Source organism: Eulemur rufifrons, chromosome 29 (genome assembly GCF_041146395.1).
Source record: "Eulemur rufifrons isolate Redbay chromosome 29, OSU_ERuf_1, whole genome shotgun sequence".
In the NCBI taxonomy this organism is placed as follows: Eukaryota; Metazoa; Chordata; class Mammalia; order Primates; family Lemuridae; genus Eulemur; species Eulemur rufifrons.
In genome coordinates this window covers 76,072,781-76,085,748 of record NC_091011.1, presented here as the reverse complement: position 1 = coordinate 76,085,748, position 12,968 = coordinate 76,072,781, and the positions used below count along the sequence as shown (strand labels likewise).

The 12,968-nt window shown below is 34.9% G+C and overlaps 1 protein-coding gene across 1 annotated transcript; it reads right to left on the bottom strand.

The window, feature by feature from the left end:
- Positions 1–6,705: 6,705 nt before the first annotated feature.
- Positions 6,706–12,768, bottom strand: LOC138377392 (hyaluronidase PH-20-like). Its single transcript, XM_069462280.1, has 3 exons — positions 11,818–12,768; positions 11,263–11,352; positions 6,706–7,215 (listed from the first exon to the last, which is right to left on the bottom strand). The coding sequence occupies exons 1-3, from the start codon at positions 12,766–12,768 to the stop codon at positions 6,706–6,708; spliced, it is 1,551 nt and encodes a 516-aa protein (XP_069318381.1).
- Between the last annotated feature and the right edge of the window lie 200 nt (positions 12,769–12,968).

Genomic DNA, 12,968 nt, shown 5'->3' with positions numbered 1-12,968 from the left:
GCATGCCTGTAGTCCCAGCTACTCAGGAGGCTGAAGCAGGAGGATTGCTTGAGCCCAGGAGTTTGAGGTTCCTGTGAGCTACGCTGACGCCACGGCACTCTAGCCCAGGCAACAGAGTGAGACTCTGTCTCAAATAAATAAATAAATAAATAAAAATAAAATAAAATACAAATCTGATCATTTCAATCCTTCCTAAAGGATTTACTGTCATTTCCTTAGCATCTTGCAGACGACCCTTCGTATCTGACACCTGTCTACCTTTCCAGCCTCAACTCCCATCTCCCACCACGTCCCACGTTGCCCTCACACTTCAGCAATCCCCAGAGGCTCTCACGCTCCCACACTCTCTCCGTCTCTCTCTCGCTCTCTCTCACACACACACACACACACACGGGCATGCACGCACCATGCTATTTCACAAATACTATATTAGAGTCTACATTTTAAAAAAATATTCAGCATGTCTACTAAGAATACATGAAATAATCACAGGGAAAATATGATTATGTAATTTCCTACCCCGACATTTCCCTCACTGTGAAAATATGTAAAAAATTAATTTCTTTGCTTGTAGAAAAAACTCATTTTAAAAGTAGTTTTATAAGAAAATTTTTAAAAATTATGTTTCAAAGACATAGAACTTCCAAAATAATCACAAATCAGCAACATTATTCATATATTGTTTTTAATATTGTAATAACTGATTTTTTTTAACTAAAACATAAACTTACTGAATTTCTTCTAGAGACATAATGTGACTCGCAAGTGACTGGTTACAATTACTGCATGCTGAAGCCAAAAGGCTTCAAGACCACAGAAATGTTACTGTTGAAGCAGCAAAGGGACTTGACAACATTACCTTACTGCCTCCTGCTGCTCTCAATGTGTAGTTTGTCACTGTGTGTCCTAAATGGGCCCAGGAAATTTTAAGATGTTGCAAACTTCTAATAATCTAAGCTTCCTCTTTCTTCAATTGCCAGTGTCTCCTTTAATCCATAAAAGCCAATTTAAAAGTATACCTAAAATTAACAGGTGGCCCTTGATCACCTGTCCATTATGGTCCAGTGCTCAGAAAAGTTCTTCATAGTGGACAGATACCCAAGGTCAGATGCTGTTCTGGAGCCTGGAGTGAAAACAACGAATAGGAACTAGTTCAAAGTTCCTTTGTGTTATGATGTTATTTCACCTCATACCCACGTGGGGGCAGTATTGTGTAATGGTGGAACGCACGGGCTTGGGAGCCAAAGCCACCCACCCGGATCTTTTTCCCAGATCTAGACCGTATTAGCTGTGTGACCCCAGGGCAAGTCACTTAATGTAAGGTTTAGTTACTGCATCTGAAAAAAAAAAAAAAAAAATTAAATGAGAATTTGTATGTAAAGCTCACAATTGTTGTGTAATAAATAGAAACTCTTATTTATGAAGAAGTATAAAGTAGCATAATGTTTTAAATTTTTATTGACAATTCCTGCCAGACTAATTTCCAGCAGCACCTGGGAACAGAACATCCATTCAGGGACTAAGGTTTTCTACAGGATACAAAACATATATTTATTTTTGGCTGCTCGATTCTCAAAAACATTTGTATACTACATATTACATTCTCGATGTTTTTTTTCCATTTTTACAAAATGATAAGCGCAGTATAAATATTAAATCCAGAAATTTCTTTTACCTCCAGTATTTAATTAAGATGTAGCAGAGAAAAATAAAATCATTTGCAATGATTTATACCCTAAAAATTACATACTTGTCTATTGACCCAAACCCATCCTTGTCCCTATATCCGTTATTTAGGATTAGCAAATTGGCGTCAAAGAAATATATTTCAATAAAAATTATATGTTTTAGGTCAAATATATTCTGTATTGAAATTAGAAACCAAGTAAGTAAACAGAGTCGTATTAGTACAGTGTTTAAAACTTTTATAGAGTCTAAATACAGATATAGCCCATCAGTCATAAGACAACCACCTTGTCTAACAGATGTACCCAATAAAGATATGAAAAAGGAAATATTTTTTTAAAAAAGAAAGAAACAAAGACAATGACCCTCTGAGTTTACTAATATTTTAATGAAAATTCATACATACATCTAATATAGTACATCAATAAAATGGAACATTGTGCTTGAATTAGATAATTTGTAGTTCTCAAATTAAGCATGTTACAAATACATTTTAATATCTATTTCTCAAATGAAAACATTAAGCCAATTTTATATTTCAAATGTAAACCTTAAATCATTTAATAGAGGGAAAATTTTGAAAAGTATATAAAGGCTTCAAATAACTAATCATTGCTATTTACTGGGTATCTACCATTCTTAAAACAGGCACTGTACTAGCTGACTTTTATTTTTTCTAGTATCCTCAACAGTAGACTTTCCACATTCTTTTTTTTATTTTTTTATTTTATTTTTTTTGAGACAGGGTCTCACTCTGTTGCCTGGGCTAGTGTGCAGTGGCGTCATCATAGCTCACTGCAACCTCAAACTCCTGGGCTCAAGTGATCCTCCTACCTCAGCCTCCCAATTACCTTGGACTACAAGTGTGTGCCACTATGCTTGGCTAAGTTTTCTAATTTTTGTAGAGACGTAGTCTTGCTATGTTGCTCAGGCTGGGACTGTCTATATTCTATAACTGAGGAAACAAACTTAGAGGGGGTAAGTAACTTGGCCAAAATCAACAGCTTACAAATTGCTACACTGGGATTAGCTTGCTCTTTCCCCATATCCTATTGCCAAGGATCAGGCTTCCCTTGAAAAACTAACAGTGCAAAAAATAAAAAATAAAATAAAAAATAAAATAAAAAGTAAAGTTAATAAGTGTTGAGGAGGGAAAAAAAAAAGAAAAGAAAACTAACAGTGCATGGACTTTAGAATTTTATTTAAATGATACTTCTTACAAAAGAATTGTTTGCCAAAACTTTATGAGACTCTACGACCTTGTAAAAGCAATGAGATTCAGTGGATAGATGAATTTCTAATTTCTTTTCAATCATGTACTTTAAAAATATAATAATATCACAGTCAAATGCCATGTAACAAATATATAGAGATAATGAAATGTTCTTTTAAAAGGTGGTCTTTGGTTTTCTGTTTTCAAATTATACTCTATTGGTATCTGAAAATCCATATCTTAATTTTCAGAAATGGAAGCAGTCTCAAGAAGTACAATTTTAGTATAAATGAGAAAAAGTTTACCCTTAAAAAAAATGCTCGACAAGAAAAAGATATCCATAACAAACTATGGAAAAAATGTCAACATTACAAGTTACAACGAGATGCCATTTTCACATTCACCTTATAGACCCCAGTGTTGGTGAGGAAAATCAGCTCTCACATTCACTATTAGTAATACCACTAATTGGAACACAATTTTCGAAAGATAATTTTGTAATACCCATCTAAATTGAAATGTATGTACTCTTCACATCAACAATTCCATTTTATGCTGGCAAAAGTGTGCCAAGATATATATTTACATGATACTAACTATAAAATTTTTGATAGAGAAAAAAATCTCCAAAAATGAAATGTCCATTAACAAGAAATTTCTTTTAAAATTGTTATTTAGTGGTACCATGGAGTGTGATGTAGTCAATACAAAGATGTACTGAAGTAGACAGACACACAAAATATATTGTCATGTGAGAAGAGCAAGTTACAGAAAATTGTAAACACCATAGAGAAATTTGTGCTAAATATATACGTACACATTGTCTTCCATATTCCTAAGAAATTTCTACAATTATACGGCAGAAACTGTAACCCAGTGCTATCACTGGTAGAGGGAGGATGGAAGGAGACTTTTAATTTTCCATTTTGTATTATTTTACTCAGAACAGTCCGGGCACAGTGGCTCATGCCTGTAATCCTAGCAGTCTGGGAGGCCGAGGCGGGTGGATAGTTTGAGCTCAGGAGTTCGAGACCGGCCTGAGCAAGAGCAAGACCCCGTCTCTACTAAAAAAATAGAAAGAAATTAAATGGACAACTAAAAATATATATAGAAAAAATTAGCCGGGCATGGTGGCGCATGCCTGTAGTCTCAGCTACTCGGGAGGCTGAAGCAGGAGGATTGCTTGAGCCCAGGAGTTTGAGGTTGCTGTGAGCTAGGCTGACGCCACGGCACTCTAGCCTGGGCAACAGAGTGAGACTCTGTCTCAAAAAAACAAATAAATAAATAAATATTTTACCCAGAACAGCAATGACTTCACAAGAATAAAAACGTTTTATAACTCAAAACAGATTGAAGACTTAAATGTTAAGGCCTAAAACTATAAAAGTACTAGAAGAAAGCATAGGGAAACTCCTTCAGTACATTGGTATAGGCAAAGATTTTATGGGTAAGAATATAAAAGCACAGGCAACAAAAACAAAAATAGAAAATATTGAACTAAAAAGCTTCTGCATAGCAAAGGAAAAACAACAGAGGGAATTGATAACCTATAGAAAGGAGAAAATATTTGCAAACTATTCATTTGAAAAAGGACTAATATCCAGAATATAGGAGGAACTCAACAGCAAAAAAATAAATAACCTAATTTAAAAATGGGAAAAAGATTAAATAGATATTTCTCAAAAGAAGACATACAAATGACTTATAAGTATGTGAAAAAAATGTCCAACATCACCAACCATGAGGGAAATGCAAATCAAAACCACAATGAGATATCATTTCACTTCAGTTAGAAGGGCTACTATCAAAACGACAAAAAAAATAATAAATTCTGGTGAGTATGCAGAGAAAAGGGAACTCTTATACACTTTTGGGGGAATGTAAATTAGTACAGCTATTATGGAAAACAATATGGAGATTTCTCAGAAAACTAAAAATAGAACTACCATAGGATCCAGAAATCTTACTACTGAGTATTTACCCAAAGGAAAGGAAATGAGTATATCAAAAAGATACCTATACCCCTGTGATTATTAGAGCACTATTCACAATAGCCAAGATGTGGAATCAATGTAAGTGTCCATCAACAGATGAATGGATAAAGCAAATATGTACACACACACACACACACACACAATGGAATACAATTATGCCATAAAAAAGAATGAAATCCTGTCATTTCACAGCAACATGGATAACCTAGAGGACATTATCTTAAGTGAAATGAGCCAGGCACAGAAAGACAAATACCTCATGTTCTCTCTCATATATGGAAGCTAAAAATTTTAAGAAATGAACTTATTGAAGTAGAGAATAGAATGTAGTTATTAGGGGTTGGAAAGGATGGGGGATGGGAGTAGAGAGAGGTTGGCTAATGGACACAAAATTACGCTGAGTGGGAGGAATAAGTTCTAGTGTTCTATAGCACTATAGAGTGAATATAGTTATCAATAATTCATTGTATATGTTTAAAAAGCTAGAAAAGAGGAATATGGATGTTTCCAACACAAAGAAAAAATAAATGTTTGAGGTGACAGATATCCTAATTACCCTGATTTGATCATCACATTGATCATATACATTGTACATGTATATCAAAATATGACTCTGTGCCCCATAAATATGTACAATTATTGCATAGCAACTAAAATAAAAAGGGAAAAAAGAATACAAAAGATTTTAAACTGACATAACATAAAAGACTATCCAAGTGTTTTCATTTTTAAAAAATTATTGGAGTTAAAAAATGTATAATAATAATTTGAATCATTTTTATTGTTTTTTTTTAGCTCCATCTCAATTCAGATATTAAACAAAGCTAAAGCATAAAGAAATGATGTCTATAACAAATAAAATATTTTCCTTTTTCCTCACAGGAAATTCAATGCCTCAAAGAGTTTAAGATTTTAGTGACTTTGAGGACGTTGATACTTTGAGACGGGAGTCTGCCAACCTCCTCAGTTGCTGGCAAATTAATAACTCCTCTTTCCTTCTCCTCAAAAAAAAAAAAAAAAATGTTAGTGACTTTAATTGTACCATAATCCTAGTACCTACCCAACTGTGGATTTGGCATATCCCAAACTGGTTTGTGGCTTCATCTCTTGTTTCTAAAAGGAAGTCTGGAGCAAAGGGAGAAGGAGGTGACAGTAACATTTGTACAGGTCAGACCAAGTAAGGCATTCAACTACAACCGCTCTGCTCTTGGCTTTAACAGGGAGTTGAAGGCTAACTGTATACTCAACACAAGTTCTTTTCAATCCTGTGCAAATTAGAGTCCTCAGTGGAACCAGAGAAAGCAAGGAATTCTAGATTCTAGTTCTTTTCCCTTAATTCTTCCCTCTTTTTGTCTCTCCGCCCTGCCTCTATTGTAAGCAGATGAGAAGAGAAATATCCAGGTTCTCTAAATCTTACTGATGAGTTTTATTGATAAGTTTTCACTTTCAAGTTCTTAACCACTGCATGTCAAATTATAATTTCATCAGAATGTCAGTATTGTGTAGAATGATTGTGTTGAAATAATCCTGGCAGTTTTACAAGTGCAACATATAATATGAGTTTGTGAGCTCTGAGCTGGAGAATATTGATAGGCAAGCTGTTGAGTACTGGAATATAAATTGAATTCATGGTTGAGAATTCCTACAAGATTGCAGTGTTTGTCAAGTTCAAAGGAAACCACCATTCACTAGGTATAGAAAGAACTTTCCAAAAAGGACCTTTTAGTGAGACATGTTGTTTTCAGACAATTAGTTAGTCTAAAAATCACACTTTAAAATGGACATATTGTTTATTTTAGCTAACATGTACAACTACAAATTGACTACAGAAGAGCTCATGGTGAGAAACAAAATATTAACAAAGAAAACTATGGCAGATGGTGTGGAGGATGAGACAATGTGGGAAGTGAAAGAAGGTTTTTCATTCCAGCTGGAAGGCTGACCACTGAGTTCTGAGTTTGGAATGGCATCCATACAAACGTTTTCAGCAACACACACATCAATAGCATTAATGTCTTTTATATCATCTCTCTCCTTACAACTCATGGTGGGATAACAGCTGCAACGAAATTTTTCGGAAAATTGCTGCAGGTCTTCGAGTGCAGGTTTTCCAAGTACTATGTACTCTCCACCTTTTCCAATTTGAATAGCAAAATTTGCTGGGTTCAGGTGAAGATAGTCGCTTGAATTCCAGTTTTTCCTTGTACATACACCTTGCTCCTGGCAAAGCACTTGGCTACATATTTTGGCTGCTAGGGTGACATTGACTATGTAAGGATTCAGTGTTGTCTTCATGTAATTGTCCAGGTTCAAGCAAGATTTCTGTAAAATAAGACAGAATAAATCAAAGAACAAGTTAGTTCATATGTGAATTAATCCACTGCAATAAGCAATTTTTAAGGAAGAATAAAAATAGATACAGAAAGAGGTAGGGAATATTTTTCCTTAATAAACAAGATTATTCCAACTGTTTTTTGTAACATTTGTCAGTAAGTTTCACAGCTGTTTCAAGCCACTGAATAATTGACCAGTTGAGGCTTCACATACTGTAGCCTTGTTCTCCCTTAATAATGCATAAACTGATTGAGATAGATGGCTACAGCTGTTAAGAGTATGGGCTCTGTGGTCCATTTGCTCTAATTGATTCCCAGTTCAATTAGTGACTACCTGTAAGAACTTGGGAATCTCTCAAGCTTTCAAAGTCTTCTTTCTTATCTGCATGACTTGGGAAAATTAATTAACCTGTATGCTTCAGCTTCATGTTCTGTAAAATATTAGAATAATTATGGCGCCTACCTCATAGGGTTGTTGTGAAGATGAAAAGGTATGACATATATAAAAGTGTTTAACACAGGGCCTAGCATATCTTTGGTTGGCCCTCAATAAGTTATTAATAATGTAATAAGCATCAAATTTGTCAGACAAGTTTAAACAGAATTGAAAAGATTTACTAATTTCTAAATTGCTGGCTCGAAACAACTAAACAGGTTTAACTGAGTACACTTTATATTAAATGTTATGTATAGTCAAGTTATGGGTGAATAATGAAAGTTCTTTTACAAATTTGCCAGAGTATGAGTGATGATTAACTGAAATGATTCTTCTTGAGACTGGTATGTACTAAAACCTGGGCACTGTCCTTCTAAAGACAATGAAGATAGTCCTTTTTCCTGATCTACAGTTCCACTGAGCACGCTGGCTGTGCTAGTCCTTCAGCAGATCAAAGGAAGTGGTGATTGTAGGTCGACAGGCAAGTCAAGGAATCTTGACAGCTTCCACTTGAATCTATTTCTTGTTACCTTCCTGCAGATGGTATCATCTACTGCTGGCAGAATAATTGCTTCCCAAAGATGTCCACGCCCTAATCCCCTGGAATCTGTGACTATGTTATCTTACATGACAAAAGGGACTTTGTAGATGTGATTAAGGCTATGGACCTTGAGAAGGGGAGATTATCCTGAATTTTCTGGATGTGCTCAATCTAATTACTTGAATCTGAACATGTAGAAACATTTCAAGCTGGGTTAGAAAGATAAGATGAAAGGAGAAGGATAGATTCAAAGTGTAAGAGGGACTCAATCCACCATTGCTGACTTTGAAAAGAGAAGAGGGCCATGAGCTAAGGAATGTACCAGCCTCTAGAAGCTGGAAAGGACCTTTAGCCAACAGCCAGCCAGATAATGGAGATCTCATTGCTCCAACCACAAGGAACTGAATCTGCCAACAACCCAAGTGACAGAAATGCAACTCTGCTGACACCCTGATTTTAGCCTGCTGAGAACCACATTGGACTTCTGACCTACTGAACTATAAGATAATACATCTGTTTTTTCAAGCCATTAAGTTTTTTGTAATTTTTATGGAAGCAAAAGAAAACTAATATACCACCCATCTTCTTAACTCTCCAATGGCTTTGCATGGTGTTAAAATAAAATCCAACTTCTCCTCTTGACTTGTACACAGCCTGACATGTTGTAACCCTTCCTTGCTCTTATACAACCTTTCCACACCCATTCTACCGTAGACATAGGAGTGATTTCACTAGCATGGCATGTTTATTTCAAACTTCACTTACTCTTCTCTCTGCTTGGAAAGCTCTTTCCTCTAATTTTTAACATGGTTGACTGTATCTTGTCATGCAGATGGCAGCTTTAATTAGATAATGCCTTTCCCGGAAACCTTTCTGGTTGACTCTCTCACATCTCTCTATTTTAATTCTCTGTATAGCACTTATCAAAGCAAATATTTTTCTTGTTTGTGTATTGTATTTAAACACTCATAAGCTTCAAGAGTACATGGACTTTGTCAATATTTTTCAACACTATGTTCCCAATACCAAGGATAAGAAAATTTATGCCAAGTTCAGATAACATTGCGGTTGCTTCCTCAACTTCACAGAGACAAGGGTTAGGCAAAAAGAGGAGTAAAATAGATAAGAATGATTTTAGAATCATTAGCCTACATAGCAATAGTCTACAAAAAGATCCTAAAACTGGCTTTCTAATAGATAAGACCTGGTTTATATCAGATTATACATATATATATATATATATATATATGCACATATATATATATATATATATATCTTCATGGTGTAAATACTCCTACCATGGCCAATTTCAGATTACTAATCTGACATTACTGGATGCAGAATTGGGAATCAAGAACACCACCATTACACAATATGGCAGTATGGTGTAGACTAGCACATAATTGCATAGCATTTCCACTTATATAGATATAGTAGATGTAAATAATTTCAAGAAGTGAATAACAGTAAAATGAAGTAAAATAAATGATATATTGAGAATTTACTGACTTTGTTTTTAACATAATTCATTTTAATATAAATCTTTCTAATTTACTTTTGAATAATGGCTATATTTAACAACTGGCTCACAAAATTCCCAAATATTTAACAAGCAGGACCAGTAGAGCTGGCTCCATCACACCACTAGATCTAGTAAAATAAAATGAAAAGAATTGGTTTACTTACGCTTGTTTAAGGTCAGTTTCCAGTAACTGCAAGTAAACCTTCAATTACTGGTTTCTCAAGTTGTCAATGAATCAGAAGAAACATAACAAGTAATTCATGATTCTATAGGGGACAATTCTGAGACAGTGCCAGTAAGTAGAAAATAGTCATATTAAAGTTAAAGGGCTGTCCCTGGCATAAATAATACTAAAGATTATTTGAGAGGCATGGTAGTAGAATGTAAATCTAAGATTAAAATGCCATTAAGAAACAAGTGTCACACTTAAATAGCATGTCATGTTATCCTACTCATTGAGGAATGCCTGATTCCTCAGAGTAAGGGTGGAGTTCTCAGTTTGGGGAGTTTCTTGTTTGTTTGTTTTTTCCTTTTTTTTTATTTAATTTTTTTAATGGAGTTCTCAGTTACGTTAAAAACAAAAGGAAGAAAACCATATGGAAAATTTATATATATGTATAAAATGTTAAATAATAGGACCCTTGAGAAAGGGCTTGGGAAAATAACTAACAAAAATTAGGAATATACTTAGGAGAATTATAATTTTAAAATTTACTGATATACAAAAGATTTTACCAAGGGACATATACCTTTCTCTGAACTTATATTTTCTGTTATTTATTTTTATTGTAGATCAAACTAGAGACAATAGAATTATTCAAAATAGAGAGAAGGGCTCAGATTACCTTGAAAGAATTTCACAAATGTAACTGCTGTTAAGTATTTTTAAATAAAGTAAGAATATGGCTATTCTATCTGAAGGACAAGAGATGAATATAACCCTTCTCATAAGGTTTCTTGTGGTCTTAGAGTTTAAAGTTTGTTCTCTACAGGTTCCAGGATAGGACCCCTGGCCCATGGGCTTCATTTGACATGTTCCATGGCATGTTCATTAGTATTTCCACATCCATCAGAGAAGGAAAAGTTCAGCTCCAATTCAGCAGTGACCATATGACAGCTGTACTCTCATATTGAATCAAGAGGATTGAAGAGGTGGGGGATAAAGACCTGATATGGAGAATTAAAGAAGAATGAAAATAAAGGAAGAGAGAGACCTATCTTCTTACACCAAATACCATGTCAGTAAATGGAGGATAGTCTTGTTTTTGCAACTTAATAGCCAGGTAGCCTAGACAAATTCAATTAATCTCACTGAATTTCTGTTTCATCACTGGAAAACAGGTATGATATTTTCTGCCTTACAACAACCACACAAACACAAGACATTTTAATTTAGCCAGTATTAGTTGAGCACTTACTATTACAAAGGTATTTCATAGGCATAATGGTACTTACTTTTCTTATTCAATACCAAAACAATCCTGAAAAATATTAAAGGGAGAAATATTTTCATCTATTTCCTACCAATTCAACTTACCACACTTTGCATTATAGTAAGGCTTCCCCATATTACAATTCCAGAGGCACCCAGAGCGACACTTTCACCAAGTGTATTCACAAGGTCATCCTGGCAAATGTGATAGAAAAAGTTAGCAGACAGACATAAAATGAAAGTGTTATACATAGGACAGTAACAAAACAAAAGTTAAGCATGCTAATCCAACAATAATAATTTAAATATTTCTCCACCACTTTTCTCTATCTTTTACACAGCCATTGTCTCACTATAAAAAAAAATAGAAACTACTATTGTTTTAATTACTTCTATTGACAAGGGAGCAGAAAGAAAAAAAGAAACTGAATACATTGTCTATACTACCTAATTCTCCAAGCTTACTAAAAAATAATGAGTAACATTAAAAATTAAACATATTCTTAGTTTGCATTCATACAATGATGTAGAACTACTTGTTGTGCACATTCCTAAATGATATCAAAGGCTAAATTTCACTCCCTTCAAAATTAACATTAAATCCCACTAAACACTTTTTGTGGACAGCATTTCATAGCCCTTATACCTTGATTTACTTACCTCAGAAAGGTATTTCAAAGCTCGATCAGTAAAAACTAGGCGGGCATATACAAAAACTGGAAGTGGCTTTTCAGCATCAGGTACTTTGGAAATCCTAATGGCCTCATGAACTCGATTACGTACATAGAGCAAACTTTTTCTAGGAGATATGCTGCTGTTCAAATAAATGGATGGGAAAAGGGCAGTGCTTTCCTTCCACAGCCAGTCAAGGGCATCATTTCTTTGCTTTTCTATACCAAAGCAACTTCCATTGAAATTGGGTTGTTTATAATTATGGTTGTAACAATCAGGAAAAAGATAATAACCCCATAAGTGATGTGGCCGAAGTAATTTTCCCAATTTCAAAGTCTCTTGCATGAAACTCTTCGCTGCATTTTCAAAATCAGCCTTGGCTATCTTGGCAGCCTCTTTGACATTAAGTTGTATATTCTGTTGCTGCACCAGCTCAATAGACTGATTCCTGTAAACATCTTTAGGTTTCCAGTTTCTTGCCCAAGTGGGCCTCCATTCTTCCCAGTCAATGACAGCCAAACCCACATTGTCTGTTGGCATGTAATAAAGAACGTCTTTCTTAGCTTTGTCCAGATGGTCTTTTAAGGACCCCTTCTGGGGGATTCCTCCATTCACACTTGTGCCTTTCTTATTTATATAAGGATAGTAGCCAAGTCTATCAGTATAAAATATTGTAACACCCTGCCCTGTTATGTTTTTCCGGGGGCTTCCCACTAAAGAGAAGAGGCTCAGATCTAGTGGCTCATTAAGTGCTCCAACACAAAACTCAGTTGGGGCATTCCAGGCCCAGAGGAAAGGCACATTTGGGATAAGAGGGGGTGCTCTGAAATCCAGAGTCAAGCAACATGGAATCAGAAGGAAGGTGAACACTCCCTGGGATGCTCCACTGAACTCAACAAAGCTCCCGCAAAAGATGTGCTTGAACCTTAGCACTCCCATTGCAGAGAATAATGACTTAAAAATACTTATTTCTTCCTACACACTTTGGTTTACACAACATTTGATGGAATACATGAGCAAAGATGAAAGAGAGTGGAATGAAGCCACTTTGATAAATAAACAGGTATAATGATTATATTACATTGAAATATTGTTCTTCTTATTTCATGTTTCAGGAATGCTTTGCAAGTTGCATCATC

Coding starts and splice junctions, on each gene's coding strand:
- LOC138377392 (XM_069462280.1), bottom strand. CDS start 12,768: ATGGGAGTGCTAAGGTTCAAGCACATCTTTTGCGGGAGCTTTGTTGAG. Junction 11,353..11,817: donor CTTTGAAATACCTTTCTGAG/GTAAGTAAATCA, acceptor CACATTTGCCAG/GATGACCTTGTGAATACACT. Junction 7,216..11,262: donor TTACTATAATGCAAAGTGTG/GTAAGTTGAATT, acceptor CTTATTTTACAG/AAATCTTGCTTGAACCTGGA.